At 46.1% G+C, this 16052-nt stretch overlaps 1 protein-coding gene across 1 annotated transcript; it reads right to left on the bottom strand.

Annotated features, from left to right (window-relative positions):
- Positions 1-13892: 13892 nt before the first annotated feature.
- FAM110B (family with sequence similarity 110 member B) lies at positions 13893-15034 on the bottom strand. The gene has a single exon (XM_023538877.2). It carries the CDS (start codon positions 15029-15031, stop codon positions 13907-13909), a length of 1125 nt encoding a protein of 374 aa, XP_023394645.1. The 5' UTR covers positions 15032-15034; the 3' UTR covers positions 13893-13906.
- Between the last annotated feature and the right edge of the window lie 1018 nt (positions 15035-16052).

The following is a 16052-nucleotide window of genomic DNA, read 5'->3' as shown; positions in this document are numbered from 1 at the left end:
CTGATTTTTCTTCAAATGTATTAGTGCCAAACGCTTTATCTTCAAGTTCAGAAATTCTGGCTTCTACTTGCTCAATTCTGCTTCTCTGAGTTTCTACTGAGTTGTCTACTTCTGTAATTTTATTGCTAATCTTCTGAATTTCTGATTGCTGTCTATGGGTTTTTCCAGCTCAAGAAATTTTTCATTATGTTCCTGAATAATCTCTCTAATTTCTTCAATTGCTTTATCTGCATGTTTCTTGGCTCGTTCTGTGTATTGCCTCTTTTCTTTCCTGATGCCTTGAAGGGTTCTGTATATTAATCTTTTGTGTATTCTGGCTCTGGTAATTCCAGGAATGCACTTTCATCTAGAAGATCCCTGGATTCTTTAAGAGCGTGTTGAAGTGATCTAGGTCTGTTTCTTTATGTGACTTGATATTGACTATTGTCTCTGAGCCATGTATAGATTATTGTATTATTTTATGCTTGCTTACTGTGTTGCAGCTTCTTGCTTTGTTTTGATATGCCCAGATGGGTTGCTTGCTTGAGCTAGCTTGATTATTTCCACCTTTGGAGCTGACGTCCTGTCCCCAGATGGCTAGAGCTGTTATCAGGTATATCAGTTTAGGAGTCCATTCACTTTTCTTATATGAATTCAGCTGACATGTCCAAGTAGCTGATCATCAAGTATGTGTTACATGCTCTGTCCTAAAGTCTTAGAGGGGCAGGAATGATTGGTGTACGTACCAGTATCTGATTGCAGCAGGGGGTCACACTCTGAACAAAGCAGGGGGCTGAGAACCAATCCCCGAGTGTCTCTGAGGAAAGCACGTCCTTGTTCCCTAGAGCATGCAGGTGGGTGGGTTCTGCAGACAGATCATGGGCACCCAATGTTTTTTGTTTTAAGGACTGGGAGGTACCAGTTATCCTTGTACTCCTGTCACAGGTGGCTGCATGACCTGATTGGAGCCACCAGTCCTTAGACCCCTGATGTGGGTGGGTGAGGGCCCTGTTTAATAGGCAAAGCAATGTCAAACATCAAACATCCATCTCTCCACCAGACAGCTGAAATGGCTGGAGTCTGCCGACAAGGGCCTATTCTCCTGAAATAGGCCCACACAGGTCCATGCAGAGGAGAAAGGTTCTCAAAGTGCATGGATCATTTATGCCTGGATAGGAGCCGCTTCTGTCCTGAGCTCCCCCGGCTAGTGGAGCTGGCAAATTATCTCCCAATTGCAATTTTTTTCCTTCTCCAAGGCCAGAAGGATGGCTCTGGCACTCAACAGTGCCTGTCTCAGGCCCAGGGAATTCAGTCTCTGAAGCCAGCTTGGGGGCGGGGGCAGGGGGGCACGGTAAAATATACACAAGTACTTAGCTTTTGCAGAGAACACCGTTCTTCTCTGGTTCCGGAGATGTGAGTAGGTTGTGTGGCTGGCTGCTTCTCCCTGAGAAAACTGCGGCCAAACACTAGTACCAGTCCACCGCTGCTGCTCCGGGAATGGTGCCTGAGGGCTCCCTGCAATTCAGGCTCATAACTCCTCCCTGCTTCTAAACTGTCTCTTCCTCCCGTTGCCCCTCTGTTCTTTTTCTAAGCTTGCCTTTGATGCTCAGGGCTCCTAGCTTGTCATGGAAATACTCTTTTCACTTGTTTTTTCGGGTCTTTGTTGTAAAGAGCGCTCTCTGGAAGCATCTGTCCATTCGCCATTTTGGCTGCACTGGCCTTTAGATTTTTTACAGGCTGTGAAATGTTGGATAACGAGATAGTCTATAAGTGAGGAGTATATATAGAGAGAGAGAGAGAGAGAGATTTGTTTCAAGAAAATGGCTCACGCAGTTGTGGAGGCAGGCAAGTCCCAATTCTCTGGGTCAGAAGTCAGGCTGGAGGTTTCTCCTGACTCATGTGGTTGCAGGGGCTGATGAACCCAAATTCAGCAGGTCAGGCAGCAAGCTGCTGGTTCATGGTGCTGCAGGAGAGGGCAAGTCCCAAAATCTGCAGGTCAGACAGCAGGCTGATGGCTCACATCCCAAAAACCAGAGGTCGGAAGATAATGAGTTGGATGCAGGATATAGAGGAGGCGAGCTTTGCCACAACATCTATACATATTAGACGGAGGCCACATCCCCAAGGATTCTCCCCTTTCAGCTGAATGGCTGCTCACATCAGATCACAAAATGGAGGATGATTACATAGTATCTGCCAAACCAGCGATGTCATGGCCTAACCACGTTGACACATAAGCTTAACCATCACGGTAGTGTTTTCAATAGCTGAGTTTTCTGAAGTAGATCTCCAGGCCTTTCTTATGAGTCTCCTCTGGGTGGAGTGCAACATTCACCTTTTTGGTTAGAAGCTGAGAGAATGTTTGTACCACCCAGGGACTCCTCTGCAGCCACAGTGGCCTCCTTTCTATTTGATGTGCCTGTAGACTGGGGGTCTTTCCCCCAGATACTTGCAGGGCTCCTCCCTCACTTCCTTCAACTTTTACTCAAATGATGTTGAGCGGGGCCATGTCCTATCTCTCATCTCTGATTTATTTATTTATTTTTGTAAGCACTCATCAGCGTCTACCATTCTATAGATCTGACTGATTGATCTATTATCCATCTCCCCATGCAAATAGAGCTCCACCTGGGTGCTCTGTGGCGGGCTCACTGCTGTGTTCCCAGGGCCAGGAATAGTGTCAGGACTCATGGGAGAGCAAATGAGATGGTGAAGGCTGAAGAGAAGGCAGAGAAGCACAAGTTTAAGGAGCACCATGAGGGACAAGATGTGACCCTGATGGAAAGCCATGCTGCTAAGGCCTTTCCGGTCTCTCCCTCATATTAGAGTTCTCTCCATCCCACATTCATTCAACAGCCATTGTTCAGCACCCACACCCACTATGTGCCAGACAGTTACCCAGGCACTGGCAGTCCAGGAGTGGGAAAGTGCCTTTCTTCGGAGAGGTGCCATTCTAGTGGCATATGTCTGTGGACAAAAAGAGGAAGTGAGCAGAACCACTGTAGTGTTGTCTTCTCACCAGGCAAGATGGCTGCTCTTTTTCCTTTTCTCCTCTTTTCCTGCTATGGATTGAATTACATCCCTTCCAAAGTTATGTTGAAGTCCTACCCTCTGGTGCCTGTGAATGTGAACTTGTTTGGAAATAGGGTCTTTAAAGATGTTATCAGTTAGGTTGATATGAGGTCATATTGGAGTAGGGTGAGTCCTTGTCCAATCTGACTGGTAGTCTATAAGAGAGAGAGGAGGCATACAGAGACAGACACAGGAAAATCCATCTACAAGCTAAGGAATGTCTGGGGCTACCAGAAGTTGAGCAAGACCAGAAAGGATCTTCCCCTAGAGCCTCAGAGAGAACACGGCCCTATGGACACCTAAATTTGGACTCTTAGCCTCTTGAAAAAACCAAACCCGCTGCCGTGGAGTTGATTCCGACTCAGGGACCCTATAGGGCAGAGTAGAACTGCCCCATGAGGATTCAAACTGCTGACCTTTTGGTTAGCAGCCGTAGCACTTAACCACTACATCACCAGGGTTTCCTCTTAGCCTCTAGAACTGTGAAATAATGAATTTCTATTCTAATAAGTCCCCCAGGGTGTGGTATTTTATACCAGAAACCCTTGGAAACTCCTAGGTCCCTAAACCTGGACAGAGGGTGAAGAGCGAAGAGCTAGAGAAAAAAAAGATGTTTTAAATTCCCATTTCCAACTTAAAATCAGTCTATCTGCTTTGGAAACCCTGCTGGCATAGTGGTTAAGAGCTATGGCTGCTAACCAAAAGTTTGGTAGTTCGAATCCACCAAGCCTTCCTAGGAAACCATATGGGGCAGTTCTACTCTGTCCTATAGGGTTGCTGTGAGTTGGAATCGACTCGACAGCAACGGGTTTGGTTTTGGGTTTTTTATCTGCTAGTCTGTGTACCATTTCTAATCTTCCTGAAGAGACCAAAAAGAATAAGCAGAATTTTAATTTTAAAAATAACTGTAGTGAAATTTGACCCTTAGCCCATTTGTCTGGAATAAATTCTTTGAGAAACCTAACATGTGCAGGCATATGAACACAGAAACACTTCCATGCAGAAAGCACACAAATCCATTCCAACTATTAAACTGGTTTTTAAAGGCATCAGGTGGCGAATTAAATGCTGAAAACTAAACCTTGGGAACCTGAACCACCCTCCAGATCTCGAGTCACAGATTCTTTAAGCCAAAGAATTAACAGCAGCTGGAAGAAAATCCATAAGCTCGGAGCAGGGGGCATCCAGAGGAGAGGGATCGTTTTTCTGCCCCTTTTTGCACACTGAGATGCTCTAAGAAGTTCATAGCATGCCGAACACACTCCACACGTCTGTCCAGGCTGTTGTTGCTGGCTGTAGGCCAGCCGGTCCCCAGCTCACCGAGACCCCATCCACCATGGAACTACATGCTGCCAGGTCCTGCGTCATCCCCATGATCGGCTGCAGACCGGACTGCTGTGTTCCATAGGGCTTTCATTGGCTGATTTTGGAAGTAGATTGCTAGGCCTTCCTTTCTAGTCCTTCTTGGTCTGGAAGCTTGGCTGAAGTGTCTTCAGCATGAGAACAATGTGGAAGCCTCCACTGGCAGACAGATGGTGGCTGTGTGTGAGGCGCATTGGCTGGGAATCGAAACCATGCCTCTCTTACGGAAGGTGAGAATTCTACCACTGAACCACCAAAGCCCTCTCTACATGGAGCCTGTTTTCCTGCAGCCTCCATATTCACCCCACATTCTTAAACCATGTAGAGCTGACAATTTGCTGGGAGGAAATATGAAAAGCCTTTTGTGAAATGCCACATGCCCACAAAGTTATTAAATGAATATCTGCACATTCCCACCAAAATAAAATGCTCAGTAGCTCATCTTTAAAAACGGTCTAGAATACAATAGAAGGAAATGGTGTGGCTGACACCTTCACAGTGCTTGTCTGCCAGAAGCTGAGCTTGAGATGCACATAAATTACCCACCTGGTTGCCTTTCTCCATTTTAAAAAAGAGGAAACAACTGGCAAAGATTGAGTGTACTTGGAAATCCTTGAAAGCTTCAAACTTGCTTATGCATAGGAAGACAAAACCTGCTAACGCCAGCATTTTAAGAGGTGGTGTGGCAAGAGTGGAGCCCTGGTGGCGGAGTGGTTAAGAGGCATGGCTGCTAACCAAAAGGTGGGTAGTTTGAATCCACCAGCAGCTCCCTGGAAACCCTATAGGGCAGTTCTACTCTGTTCTAAGGGTCACTATGACTCTAAATCAACTCGACAGCAACGAGTTTGGTTTTTTTGGTGATAAGCTCCCTCCCTCCCTTTTCTCCTCCTCATTATCAATTGCGAGCCATGGTGTTATCCAGTTGAGGGACCACTGATTGTATTCACTCCTGGTATGTTTCCCAGTTGGCAAAATTCCCAGAGAGCAGGAGGGTGACTGCTTGGTGGGGAGGCAAGTGTGCGCACACACTGAACCGCTACAATGGCAGTTCCTGGACCACAGTCGTTTTGAAGAAAGGGCCACCAGGAAGGCCTCAGATGAGCTATACCCAGTAGCGCTACTTTGAGCATGTCTCTTCATGTAAAGGGTGAGCTTTTGTATTTTTGGCAAAGAAAAGGCAACAGATCATGCCGATGGCACAGGAGCAGGCAGCGTTTTGTTTTAGTGTGCATGGGGTCACCGTGAGTCTGGTGCTGACTCAAAGGCAGCTAACAACTTATCGACCTCTGGGAAAAATACCAGAGACTCTCAGGATAAACACCCCATCTGCGGGACTGAAGGCTGCTCTACCAGCAGCACTTTACACTGCTTTTGTACTGGGTGGTGCAAACGGTTAAGCGCTCAACTACTAGCTGAAAAGTGGCAGTTTTAACCCACTCAGAGGTGCCTCGGAAGACAGGCCTAGTGATCTGCTTCGGAAAGGTAACAGCCTTGAAAACTCTATGGAGCAGTTCTACTCTGCATACGTGGGGTCGCCATGAGTCAGAATGGGAAAAGGATTTTCCCTTCCTTTTAAAGGCAGTTGCACAATGCCTGAGAAATATTGGCTTATAAACCTCTTTGTACAGAGAGGCACCTCTTATGGGCTCCATTACCTTAAACGTGCTGTTTGCCTTTTCAGACAACATGAGGAAGATTTTTAAATGCCAACTCCAATTGCCATTTGTAGAATGATGGTGTCACTAACAGAGACAGGAGAGTAGGAAGTAGAACTGATTGGGGATTCCACGCAGCGAGTTGGGATTTAGATGAGGAATTTGGTTTGGAGTGGATCATTCATACCTCTTGAGACACATAACTCTGTAGCGTTTTGTTGGCAGATTTCTGTCTGTTAAGAAAACGTCACATGCTATTTACTTTGTTTTCGACATAGCCTACGTATGTGGTTTTGACTGATCTGTTAAAAATATTGTCTATTCTCTTTCTGTGGAAGCCACTAGGGGCAAGGAGGGAATTTACACTTAAATATAATTTTTACTCATGAATGATCTCAGTGTTTCTTATTCTCTTATTTCGGGTCTTTTTGGGGGGCGACAGATTCAGAGTTTTAGTCCTGATAAGCATGCACAAGTTGGGATGTTTATCTAAACTTCTTGCATCTGCAAATATTGGGCCAGGAGTGGAGCTCAGGAATTTGCATTTTATTGAGAACCTCAAGGAATTCAAAAGTAGTGTTCCTTGGATCACAGTTCAAGAAACAACGCGTGAAGCTGGCATCAGGTCCTTTTTCCAGCAGAAAAACGCGGCAGTCTTTCATGCATCTGCCTCTCCATCTGACAGATGGGTCACTCTTCAGCAGAGGCACCGGTCACGACAGCTAGGTCATGATACAGTAAAAAGCAATTCCAAACTCTCAGTGGCTTACAGTAACATTTTATTCCCCGGGACTGACTTACTATTCTAGATGGGGACAGAGGGCTCTTCCACACTGTCCTCATTCAGGGAGCTAAAAGAGCCCCCACCTCCTGGAACTTTGCTTGTTGCCCTGTGTGTGTGTGTGTGTATGTGTGTGTATGCATGTGCCGGTGCGTACGTGTGTCAGGGTGGGGGAATAGAAGATGGAGAAGCAAGAACTTGTTCTTACATGTCTCCTCCCAGAAGTAGAACATCACTTTTGTTCAGGTAATCGGCCACGCCTAATGTGAGGAAACAGGTTCTTGAGTCCAGGAAAAGGGAAGTAGATATCGTAACCAGAGGCCATGTCCGCCCCACTGACAAGGTGGCAGAGGGGTCAGCTTGCATAGTGATTCCTAAACTCTTGAGGAACAGTGGCCGTCATCGGATGCTGGTGTTACTAAAATAATATTAAAATAGTGGTAGTCATCTCCAAATTTGCCAGAAACTTCCCAAATTTTTTCATTTTTATTATTTTATATCTAAGTTTAATTTAAAAAGGAGTTAATGTATATTAACAGAAAAACTCCTAAATGTAGATCCTTTAAATATGTGATTTGTGGTTTTTGAGACAAGCAACGATGCATGAGTAACGGAGCACATGCTATCGTGTTGATCCCACTTTGAATGGTGGGATATTGTTAGTTCTAGTTCTCCCGGTCCTTGATGTTTCTTGGTGAGGTTGGAGGAGCTTCATTCTTCAAGCCTGGAGCCCTGGTTCTACCCCATCTGCCAGTTAACTGCATCTGTTTGCTCCTCCGTAAAATAGGATAGTGAGGGACAGCTGCCCACTAAAGTCCCTCTTGAGAGCCCAGAAGCTTTGGTCCTGGCATGATCAGATCCCATGCATAGTTCTCAGTCACTCACTGTATGGAAGAATCAAGAACCAGTACCTGCAATAGTGTTTTAAGTTTCTAAGAAATATTATCCAATGCAAGTCACTGCGAGCGAGCAAAGGTGGCTCCTGCCACACCTGGATGTTGAAAATCCCTTCTCACAGGTATAGATTGAGCCCTCAGATGCGCTTCATTCACTTTTTCCACTTATTGGACATGTGCCCTTGAGAAGGCACTTACTCAGGTTCCTCATCAATAAAATAGATTCTAATTTCCTTCTAAAGTTCTTGTGAGAATGAGTTAACGTGAAAAAACGCTAAGCATAGTGTCTGAGACATGTTTCACAAATGCTGAATGAACTAAATACTTAACTAGTGAAAGATCGTATCATTATTATTATCCTCACAGCTTTGTAAATCAATCTGTACCCAGCCACATCTAATTCTGGCAACTTCTGAGAAGCTGAAGGTTAATAAAACTGACTCTACTTTCTGGAGATTCTTTCTATTCAGAAAAGCATTCATTTACAGACTTCAAGTTCCTTCCTCAACTAAAAATCTCTAGGGTAGCTAGTGTGAAAAATGCCACTCTGTTATCCTCTGGTCCCATAAGGCCTCATGAACCTGACCTTACCTGAGTTTTCATGCCCTTCACACTGCATCAGAGCACTACAAAAACTGTTCTAAATGCTGTCACAAAGCCATGAGGTCAGGGTAACACATACATTAGACAGTTGCCCCATTTTACGCATGGGGAAATGGAGGGAAGCCTTTAGGCAGATGAGGCTTGGAGAATGGAGGAAAGGGTTCCAAAGGCTACGGAGATCCGTCTCCCCCTGGCTTTCCCTTTGTTGGGTTTCCACCAAAGCAAGGTGGCCTGACTTTTGGCTTGAGAAAAACCCTCTAGGTGGGTGATGTGTTCAGACTGCAAATGCAGCCACTAAGCCTGTGACCTTGCATAGTACAGCTCTTAGACAACACTGTGGAAACTGACAGAATCCTGTCATTTTTCAGGGCTAAGTGAACAAGCCAAATTTGACATTTTCAGAATGGTGGTGAGATTAGTAGTCATTTCTGGCTGAATTAAGAATCTATTCCATTCTTCTGGAACACCACTAGGCTCTTTAGTTTTTCCCCAAAGCACATCCTGTTCAGACCAGACCACATACGTCCCTCAGTGATGCATAAATTGCAAGCGAACAAGAGAATAGTGTCATGTTGATTCACCAAATTGTCAAAATGTGTTCCCCGATTGCTGAATTGTAGCCAGTCGTGTTTCTCTATTGTTTACCCTTCTAAAAGTCCTTCATCAAGAAAAGAGGATGTAGCTTCAAAACATGGCACTCTCAAAGCTGAAGAATGAGTTTGAAAAGCTTTGTCTCTTTGACTCAGTGGGCTGTAGGCTGCTCATAACAGAACAGCTGAAGCTTTTTTCTAAATTTATCAATTCTCTTTTAGATAAGAGTGAAATTGCGGATTTTGGCTGTTAAAAACAGCACAGGCTGCAGATAAAATTATCAAGACGAATTTAAGCATGCTACTACTTTTAAGTCCTTGATCAAACGTGGAGCCCTGGGGGCGCAATAATTAAGAGCTCTGCTGTTAACCAGAAAGTCAGCAGTTTGAATCCACCAGACACTCCCTGGGAACCCTATGGGGGCAGTTCTACTCTGTCCTATAGGGTCGCTATGAGTCGGGATTGACTGACGGCAACGGGTTTGGGTTTTTTTTCATCAAACACACTGCAGTCTGTCTCCCTTTGTTTAGAACTAGTTTGTAGGATGGGCAGAGTCTGAGTAACAGAGCTGAATTCAAGTCCCACCGTGGCACTTACTTGCTCTGGGATCTTGGTTAAGGTACTAAATCTCCGTGGAACAGAGGTTCTTCAACTCTAAAGGAGAACCACCACCGTGGGTTCACTGTGATATCATTTGTAGCATAACAAACACAGAATTTAATATAGGTAATAAAAACAAATCAGTAAACAGTTATTTAGCATCTACTGTGTACTCTGGGCTGCTGTGTATGGTTGTGTACTGCCCAACTCTGGGGCAGGGGTTCAGATCACAGTCATCAAACATTCGTATATTTACTAGGACAGTTTTTATCTGGTGAAAATAAAATGTTTTGAGGAGGGTGCACCTTTAATAAACCCAGAGAAAGGCATCATTTGGGCTAGCAAAGGCTGGGTTTGTGGCTATGACAGAAAACAATCCAATGGGAAAAGGGAACAGTGAAGCTCAAATTTCGCCGACTGATTGTTGTGTGGAAATCTTGAAAGAGCATCTACAAGGCTAAGGACAGATATGAGAGCATTCGTCCCTGAGTGTAGACGTTTTAAAATATGCCCATAAATTCTTTATTTTTCTCTTTAAAAGATGGTGCCTCACTCTTCTTGTGAGCGTGAAATTTATTTCACAAGTCATTTCTAATGAGTTGAATATGGTAGAGGTGTGTCACTTGGGGAGACTGGATCGTAAAACGTTCTGTGGTTTCTTGTCTGCTCACTTGGATCACTTGCTCTGGGGGAAGCCAGCTGCCATGTTAGGAGGACTCTCAAGCAGCCTTTGGGAGAGGCCCTTCTCATTTGTTACTGAGGTCTCTTGCCAACAGTCACGAGAAATTGAGGATTCTTGCCAGTGTTGTGTGAGTGTGCCATTTTGGAAGTGAGTCTTCCAGTCCCAGTCAAGACTTAGAGGACGTGGGCCTGACCAACATCTCATCTGAACTTCATAAGACCTTGAGCCAGAACTAAGTCATTCTAAGATTTCCTGATCACAGAAGCTGTAAGATAATAAACGTTCTTTAAGTTGCTGAGTTTTGGGGTAATTTGTTATGCAGCAACAGATAACAAATACAGTGGTGAAAGTTCCCAATGGAAACTTGCCTTTGGTTGGAGCCTGTGATCCTGGGCTGGGGAGCTGGAGGGCATATAGGAGATGAGGTCACAGATAGATGTCCAAAGTTCTCTGCTCTGTTAAGAAGTGAGGATTCATCCTGTCAGAAACCTACTCAAGCCAGAGGATGTTTTTATGTAGGACAGTGACAGGATCAGAGTTGCTTATGATGCCTCCGGCATTACATGGGATGGGGTAGAGACTGGATGGGAGGGGAGCCTCAGTTAGGAAGTTCTAGGAACAACAGTCCAGGTAAGAGAAGGTGAGCACCTGAGCTAAGGCAATGCCAGAGGAGATGGACATGAGAGCATTGTCTTGAGCGATGGTTTTCAGAAACAAACAACTGGTTGCCAGAATGATCCAGTACAATCATGCTTCATCCTGCACTGGACAGGAAAAAAGTATGGCAACCCCGTATGCATATCAACACCACCATCTTACATACACACACACACACACACACACTTACTTCCATAGCCTAATAGGACGAGCGCTTTCCAAATAGCACTTTGCAAATATGAAATGTCTCACTCCTAGGATTTAACACCAGGCATTTGAAAAATCCTTTATAGGAACTGTAATTTCAAGAAGAAAGAGAAAATAATGAACTCCCACCTTCCACAGGACCCAGCAGCCTCACACTTGTCCATTGTATAAATAAGACCAGAGAAGATGAGACTGGATTACAGTGGGATGATTTATAACCCTGTCTGAATACAGATTACATATGGTATTGAAATGCTGGAAGGTTCAAACACAATCAATGGCTGAAATAGTACAGGCAGCAATATAAGTTTAGGAAAACAACATCTATGAAAAGCCCTAGGAGGAGCTGGATGTATAATTGTTAAGATACCTGTTTTAAATGGTCACATTTGTACGCAGTAGCAAGGAAAGAAAACCTATTTTAACCCTATTATCTGTAATTCATTGTATCATTACCACTCGTAGCTGCATTCCAAAATGTTTCTGCTGGAAAGGAGGGTGCAACAGAAATTTAACTAGAGAACCAGGAAGAATTCAAAACCAGTAGACAGAGTCAAGGAACTAAATTTGTTTTTCAGGAGGAAAATGTTGATAACAGTAATAGCGGGCAGTCATGTAATTTCTGTTCCTGAAAGTTACTTTCTAAATAATGCTTTCTTCATTTGCATATTATATGGATTTCTGAGGAAATACTAATCTTCCAATACCTTGAATCCGTGAGTAAATGCTTGTAGAATGCTCAATGTCCCAATAAGAAGACACTACGAAGAAAAGTATTTCTCTTAAAAATAAAATTTGACAACCTGTTCTTGAAGGCAGAGAGCATGCGGTTGACCCCAGCAAATCCAGTACCTAACACGGGGCCCAAACAAGGTAGTCACTCAACAAACGTCGAGTTGAAAGAGGAATGAATGAACAGGGTGGATAAACGTGCGGATACAGGTCATGATAACGGTGCTGGGCTTGTACAAATAAAAGGAAGGTTATCTTTTTCGAAGTCATGTTTCCTCTGTAAGAACTCATAAATATTTACAACTGAAGAGTCTCGTGGAAGATGTGAAAAATCCTGATGTTCAAGAAAAGATAAAAATAACCCAAGTAAGTGTGAAATAAGTAAAGCAGCACAGCAGCAGCGTATTTTGGGAACCCTGATGGAACTCTCTCAGCAAAAGCACACTGCTGTGGCTACGACTAAGGATGCTGCTGTTCAGAATAACCGGCAGACAGTGACAATAACTCAATGAAATAATGCTTCTCCAAGGCTATCAAAAATCTACTTCTGACTCACAGTCTAAAGTTAAACTTTTGTGGCGGGAGAAAAGGGAAGGTGAGAGAGAAACCACCACCATGAATGACTGTGCCAGAGCTATTTATTAGCAAAACTTTTTCTTTTTTTTTAACGATTTCATAACAACTAAAGTATATACAGCCTTACAGCATTTACAGCAGAAAACGTTTCCTATGAGCTGATGGCGTCTGAGGTAGTACTGCTGCTAAGTACTTCAGTGTGAGACCACGGCAGCCATGGAGCAGACCGCCGTGAGGTTACCTTGCTGCTACCCCAACACAGCTGTCAGCTGACAGCCAGCTAACCTGGAGGACAGGTGACTGAAAAGAAAAACAGCAAGTTGATAGGCAGTGCTGGAGAGCATGAGGGAGGAAAAGCCACACACTGTCATGTCTCTGCAGTTTCCTAGAGCAGTAACAAAGTCTATAGCCTGAGGAAATAGCATATGCAAGACAACGTAGTCATGTTGCTCACAGAGGACTCAGCCACCAAATGTGTTTCCTTTGAAGAGGAGACTTCATACTGTTATGGCTGTGTACTTCCATTTCTGCTCATGTCTTTAAAAAGCTCAAACTGAACAAAAGCCCTACTCCCTTCTCCCAAGTAAAACAAGAAGGGGGTGGGGGGGGGTAGAATTAGGGAGGAAAGAAGGAAGAGGAAGAAACAGCATAGACTTAGCTCCTGATTCTCCCCTATCAAAAAAAAAAAAAATTTTTTTTTAAGGCATTCAGTATCAGCTTTAGGATAGCCAGTCCTGCCTACACATTAATAGAGGAAATTTTGGAATTATCCCCAAACAAGACAACATCCACAAAACCCCACACCCAACCTCCTAGCTGTAGTCATCCACCCTTCATGGTATTGGATCATCTTCCATTGGGAGCAGTATTACACAGAACCACCACCATTTACACACTGAGTCAAACACAAAACTTAGCACTGTTGCCCCAACAATCACTCCAGTAAGTGGCAAGAGAATTTCCATAAGTAAATGATTAACAGCAAGCTCACCACTTTATGCCTCAGAAAATCCAACCTACTTAGTTCTACTTCCGGCCACTTGGTCTCTCTCTTTAATAGCAGATCCCAAGTGTGTTCCCATGGTTACGGTCTCTCACACAGGCAAACCAGCTTTTTTATTTTAAAAAGATTCTACTCTCAACTTATAAGCCAGTTGATAAAACTTTTAATTAAGACACAATAGCGTGGGATATAAAAACACAAGAACCACATAAATATTGAAGAAGTCGTATGCCATTTTCGTGTAAACAGTTCTGCTGAAGAAGGAAGCCCTAATCAGATTCGGTCCGGGACTTTTGGCAGATGACGTGTGTGCAGCCAGGCTCTGTGGCGATGGTTCCTGCGGAAGCCAGGTCATCCCCCCGTTGACAGGCATGCAACTCGGAGACATTGCACAACAAGCAACACAAAGAGCGTGGGGAAGCTCACAAGACTGCAAGGGGACCTCACGACCTTCACAACTGAGTGTTCACAGACGGACACCCCCTCCCTCCCTCTTCCTCGCGCACGGCCTCACACGTGGGAGACTTTCTGCGACTCCCGCGCTTGTTTGATGCTATACAACCACTTGATGATTCGGGCATTTCTCTCGATGGCAGAAATGCCGTAGGGCACCCGGTCATTGGCACTGTCGTCATTCCTAAGGTCACTGTTGCTGTCCTGAGACTGTTCACAGTCTGAGCTGATCATGCTCGCGCTGCGGAAGTTGAGGGAGATGATGTCAGAGTTAGCCCTGGCAAAGTTTTCCATGCCGAGGTTTTCCAGCTCCTCAGGGTCCAGGCCGCAGTAGTTGAAGAACCGCTCCACGTCGGCATCCACGCGGAAGTACCTGTCACTCAAGTCTGACTTGGAGCGCTGGAGGGAGGGTCTCCGGCTGACGCCGCAGGCCGGCTCCAAAGCGTCGGCTTCCGGAGACTTGGTGGTGCCGAGGGCGGCGACCTTGGGCTTGGGAGGCAGAGGAGGGGCCGAACTGCTGCAGGGGATTGCTTTTAGGGGCTTCACACTGGTGGCTCTGCGGATGTCGGAGGAGCTGTGGGAGACGTGGAGGAAGGACTCGGCCGACGGCTCCAGGGGCCTCCTGCCCACCTGGGAGCTGCTCTCCTGCACGCCACCGTGGCCGTGGCCGTGGCCGTGGGTGGGGTAGACCTTCAGCGACTCGGCGAAGGAGTGTCGGTGCAGGTCTGTGGCGTCCGCCCTGTGGGGCGGCCAGTTTCGGGGCCCGTGCTTGTGGCCTGAGCCGGTGCTGGAGCCTTCGGAGCTGTTGATGATGTTTTTCAGGATCTCGAGTTTGAGGTTCTCCCTCTGCACGCCGCTCTCCGTCTTGGCGCTGCTGCCGAACACTCTCAGGGTCGGGCTGCCCAGGGCGCGCTTGGCCGCCGGGCACACGGGGGGCTTGGCCAGCACGGCCGGCTTCACAGGCTCCTGCTTGGCGTTGATCACCTCCTGACTCTTGACGTACTTCGCCTTGTCGGCCTCTAGTCGCTCCACGGCGCTGAGCCTCTTGGGGTTCGGCTCGGCTTGCCTGCGGAAGTAGTCGGGGCCCTTGTTGAGGATGCGCAGGGGCACGGCCGAGGTGAAGGTGCCGGCCGGGCTGACGGGCTTCACCATGCTACCTGTCTGCAGCGTCTCCGTGGGCATGTTGGGCGGTCTTTCCCCGGCGGCCGTGTTGGAGTCTCTTCTGGGCGCCTCCGGAGGGGCTGAATAGACACATGTGCATGAAGCACAAAGGGCGCAGGCGATCCCGGGGTCTGAGTGTCAGCAGCAGCAATTCATCTCACAGCTCATTAAATGCCCCTGTGGCTTCGATTCACTTTCCCCCTAAACGCAGCCTCGGCACAATAAAGGCCACAAGCCACAAGTTCCTTTAATCTGCTTGGCCGCCTCTTTTCTTCTCGCTGAAGGATGTAGGAGTCTCTTCCAGGTCTTTGTGTTCAACGCAGGCAGGGAGCTGAAACAGAAAACAACCAACCACAGGTTAGGACCGGCGTGTGACATCACAGCTATAGCAACAGAGCCCGCAGCTCCTCCGCCTCCAGCCGCACGGCCGCCCACTCGCTCGCTTGGCAAGTCTGAGGATCGCTGCAAGCCGGGGTGGCCGTCACTGCCAGCTACCATCACCGGGACGACTGGGGCGGTGCATCGGAGCCTGCGCCCCAGAGCACATCGCTGGGATGCAGACGGGCTGAGATCCCCCCTCCACGCGTGAGCGCTCCCACCACTGGTGAGAGCTGCCTTCGGGGTATGCCCTGTTAGTATTATCTGCATCAAAAGCCATTAAATACTTGACGCATACAGAAGTGAGGGTTTAGAAAAACCCCATTCCTGTTCACTAAGTGCTGCTGGGTTCCTAAGAGTCCCTTACCCGCTTTAGGTTAGCTACCAACTGATTGTCATATGTCTCCTTTGCAAGGAAGCAAAACTTCTGACTCTTTGCTACCAATCTTCAGTAACACTTGGAATAATCAATTCTTTAACTCTTCAGAAACTGAAAAGAAGGACAAGAAATGGGACTGGCAGTAAAGACAAACAGTTAAAAAAAAAAAAAAGTCCAGATGTTTGTTACTGTTGCCAACCAACATATTTGGAAACACTTTCTCCTGGAAACCAAGACTACTAATGGAGTTCATCCCCTGAAATACAAGCTAATTTTTAATTACAA

The sequence above is a fragment of the Loxodonta africana genome, chromosome 18 (genome assembly GCF_030014295.1).
Source record: "Loxodonta africana isolate mLoxAfr1 chromosome 18, mLoxAfr1.hap2, whole genome shotgun sequence".
Lineage (NCBI taxonomy): Eukaryota > Metazoa > Chordata > Mammalia > Proboscidea > Elephantidae > Loxodonta > Loxodonta africana.
Note: the sequence above shows the minus strand (reverse complement) of the source record. Positions and strands in the feature narration are given on the sequence as shown.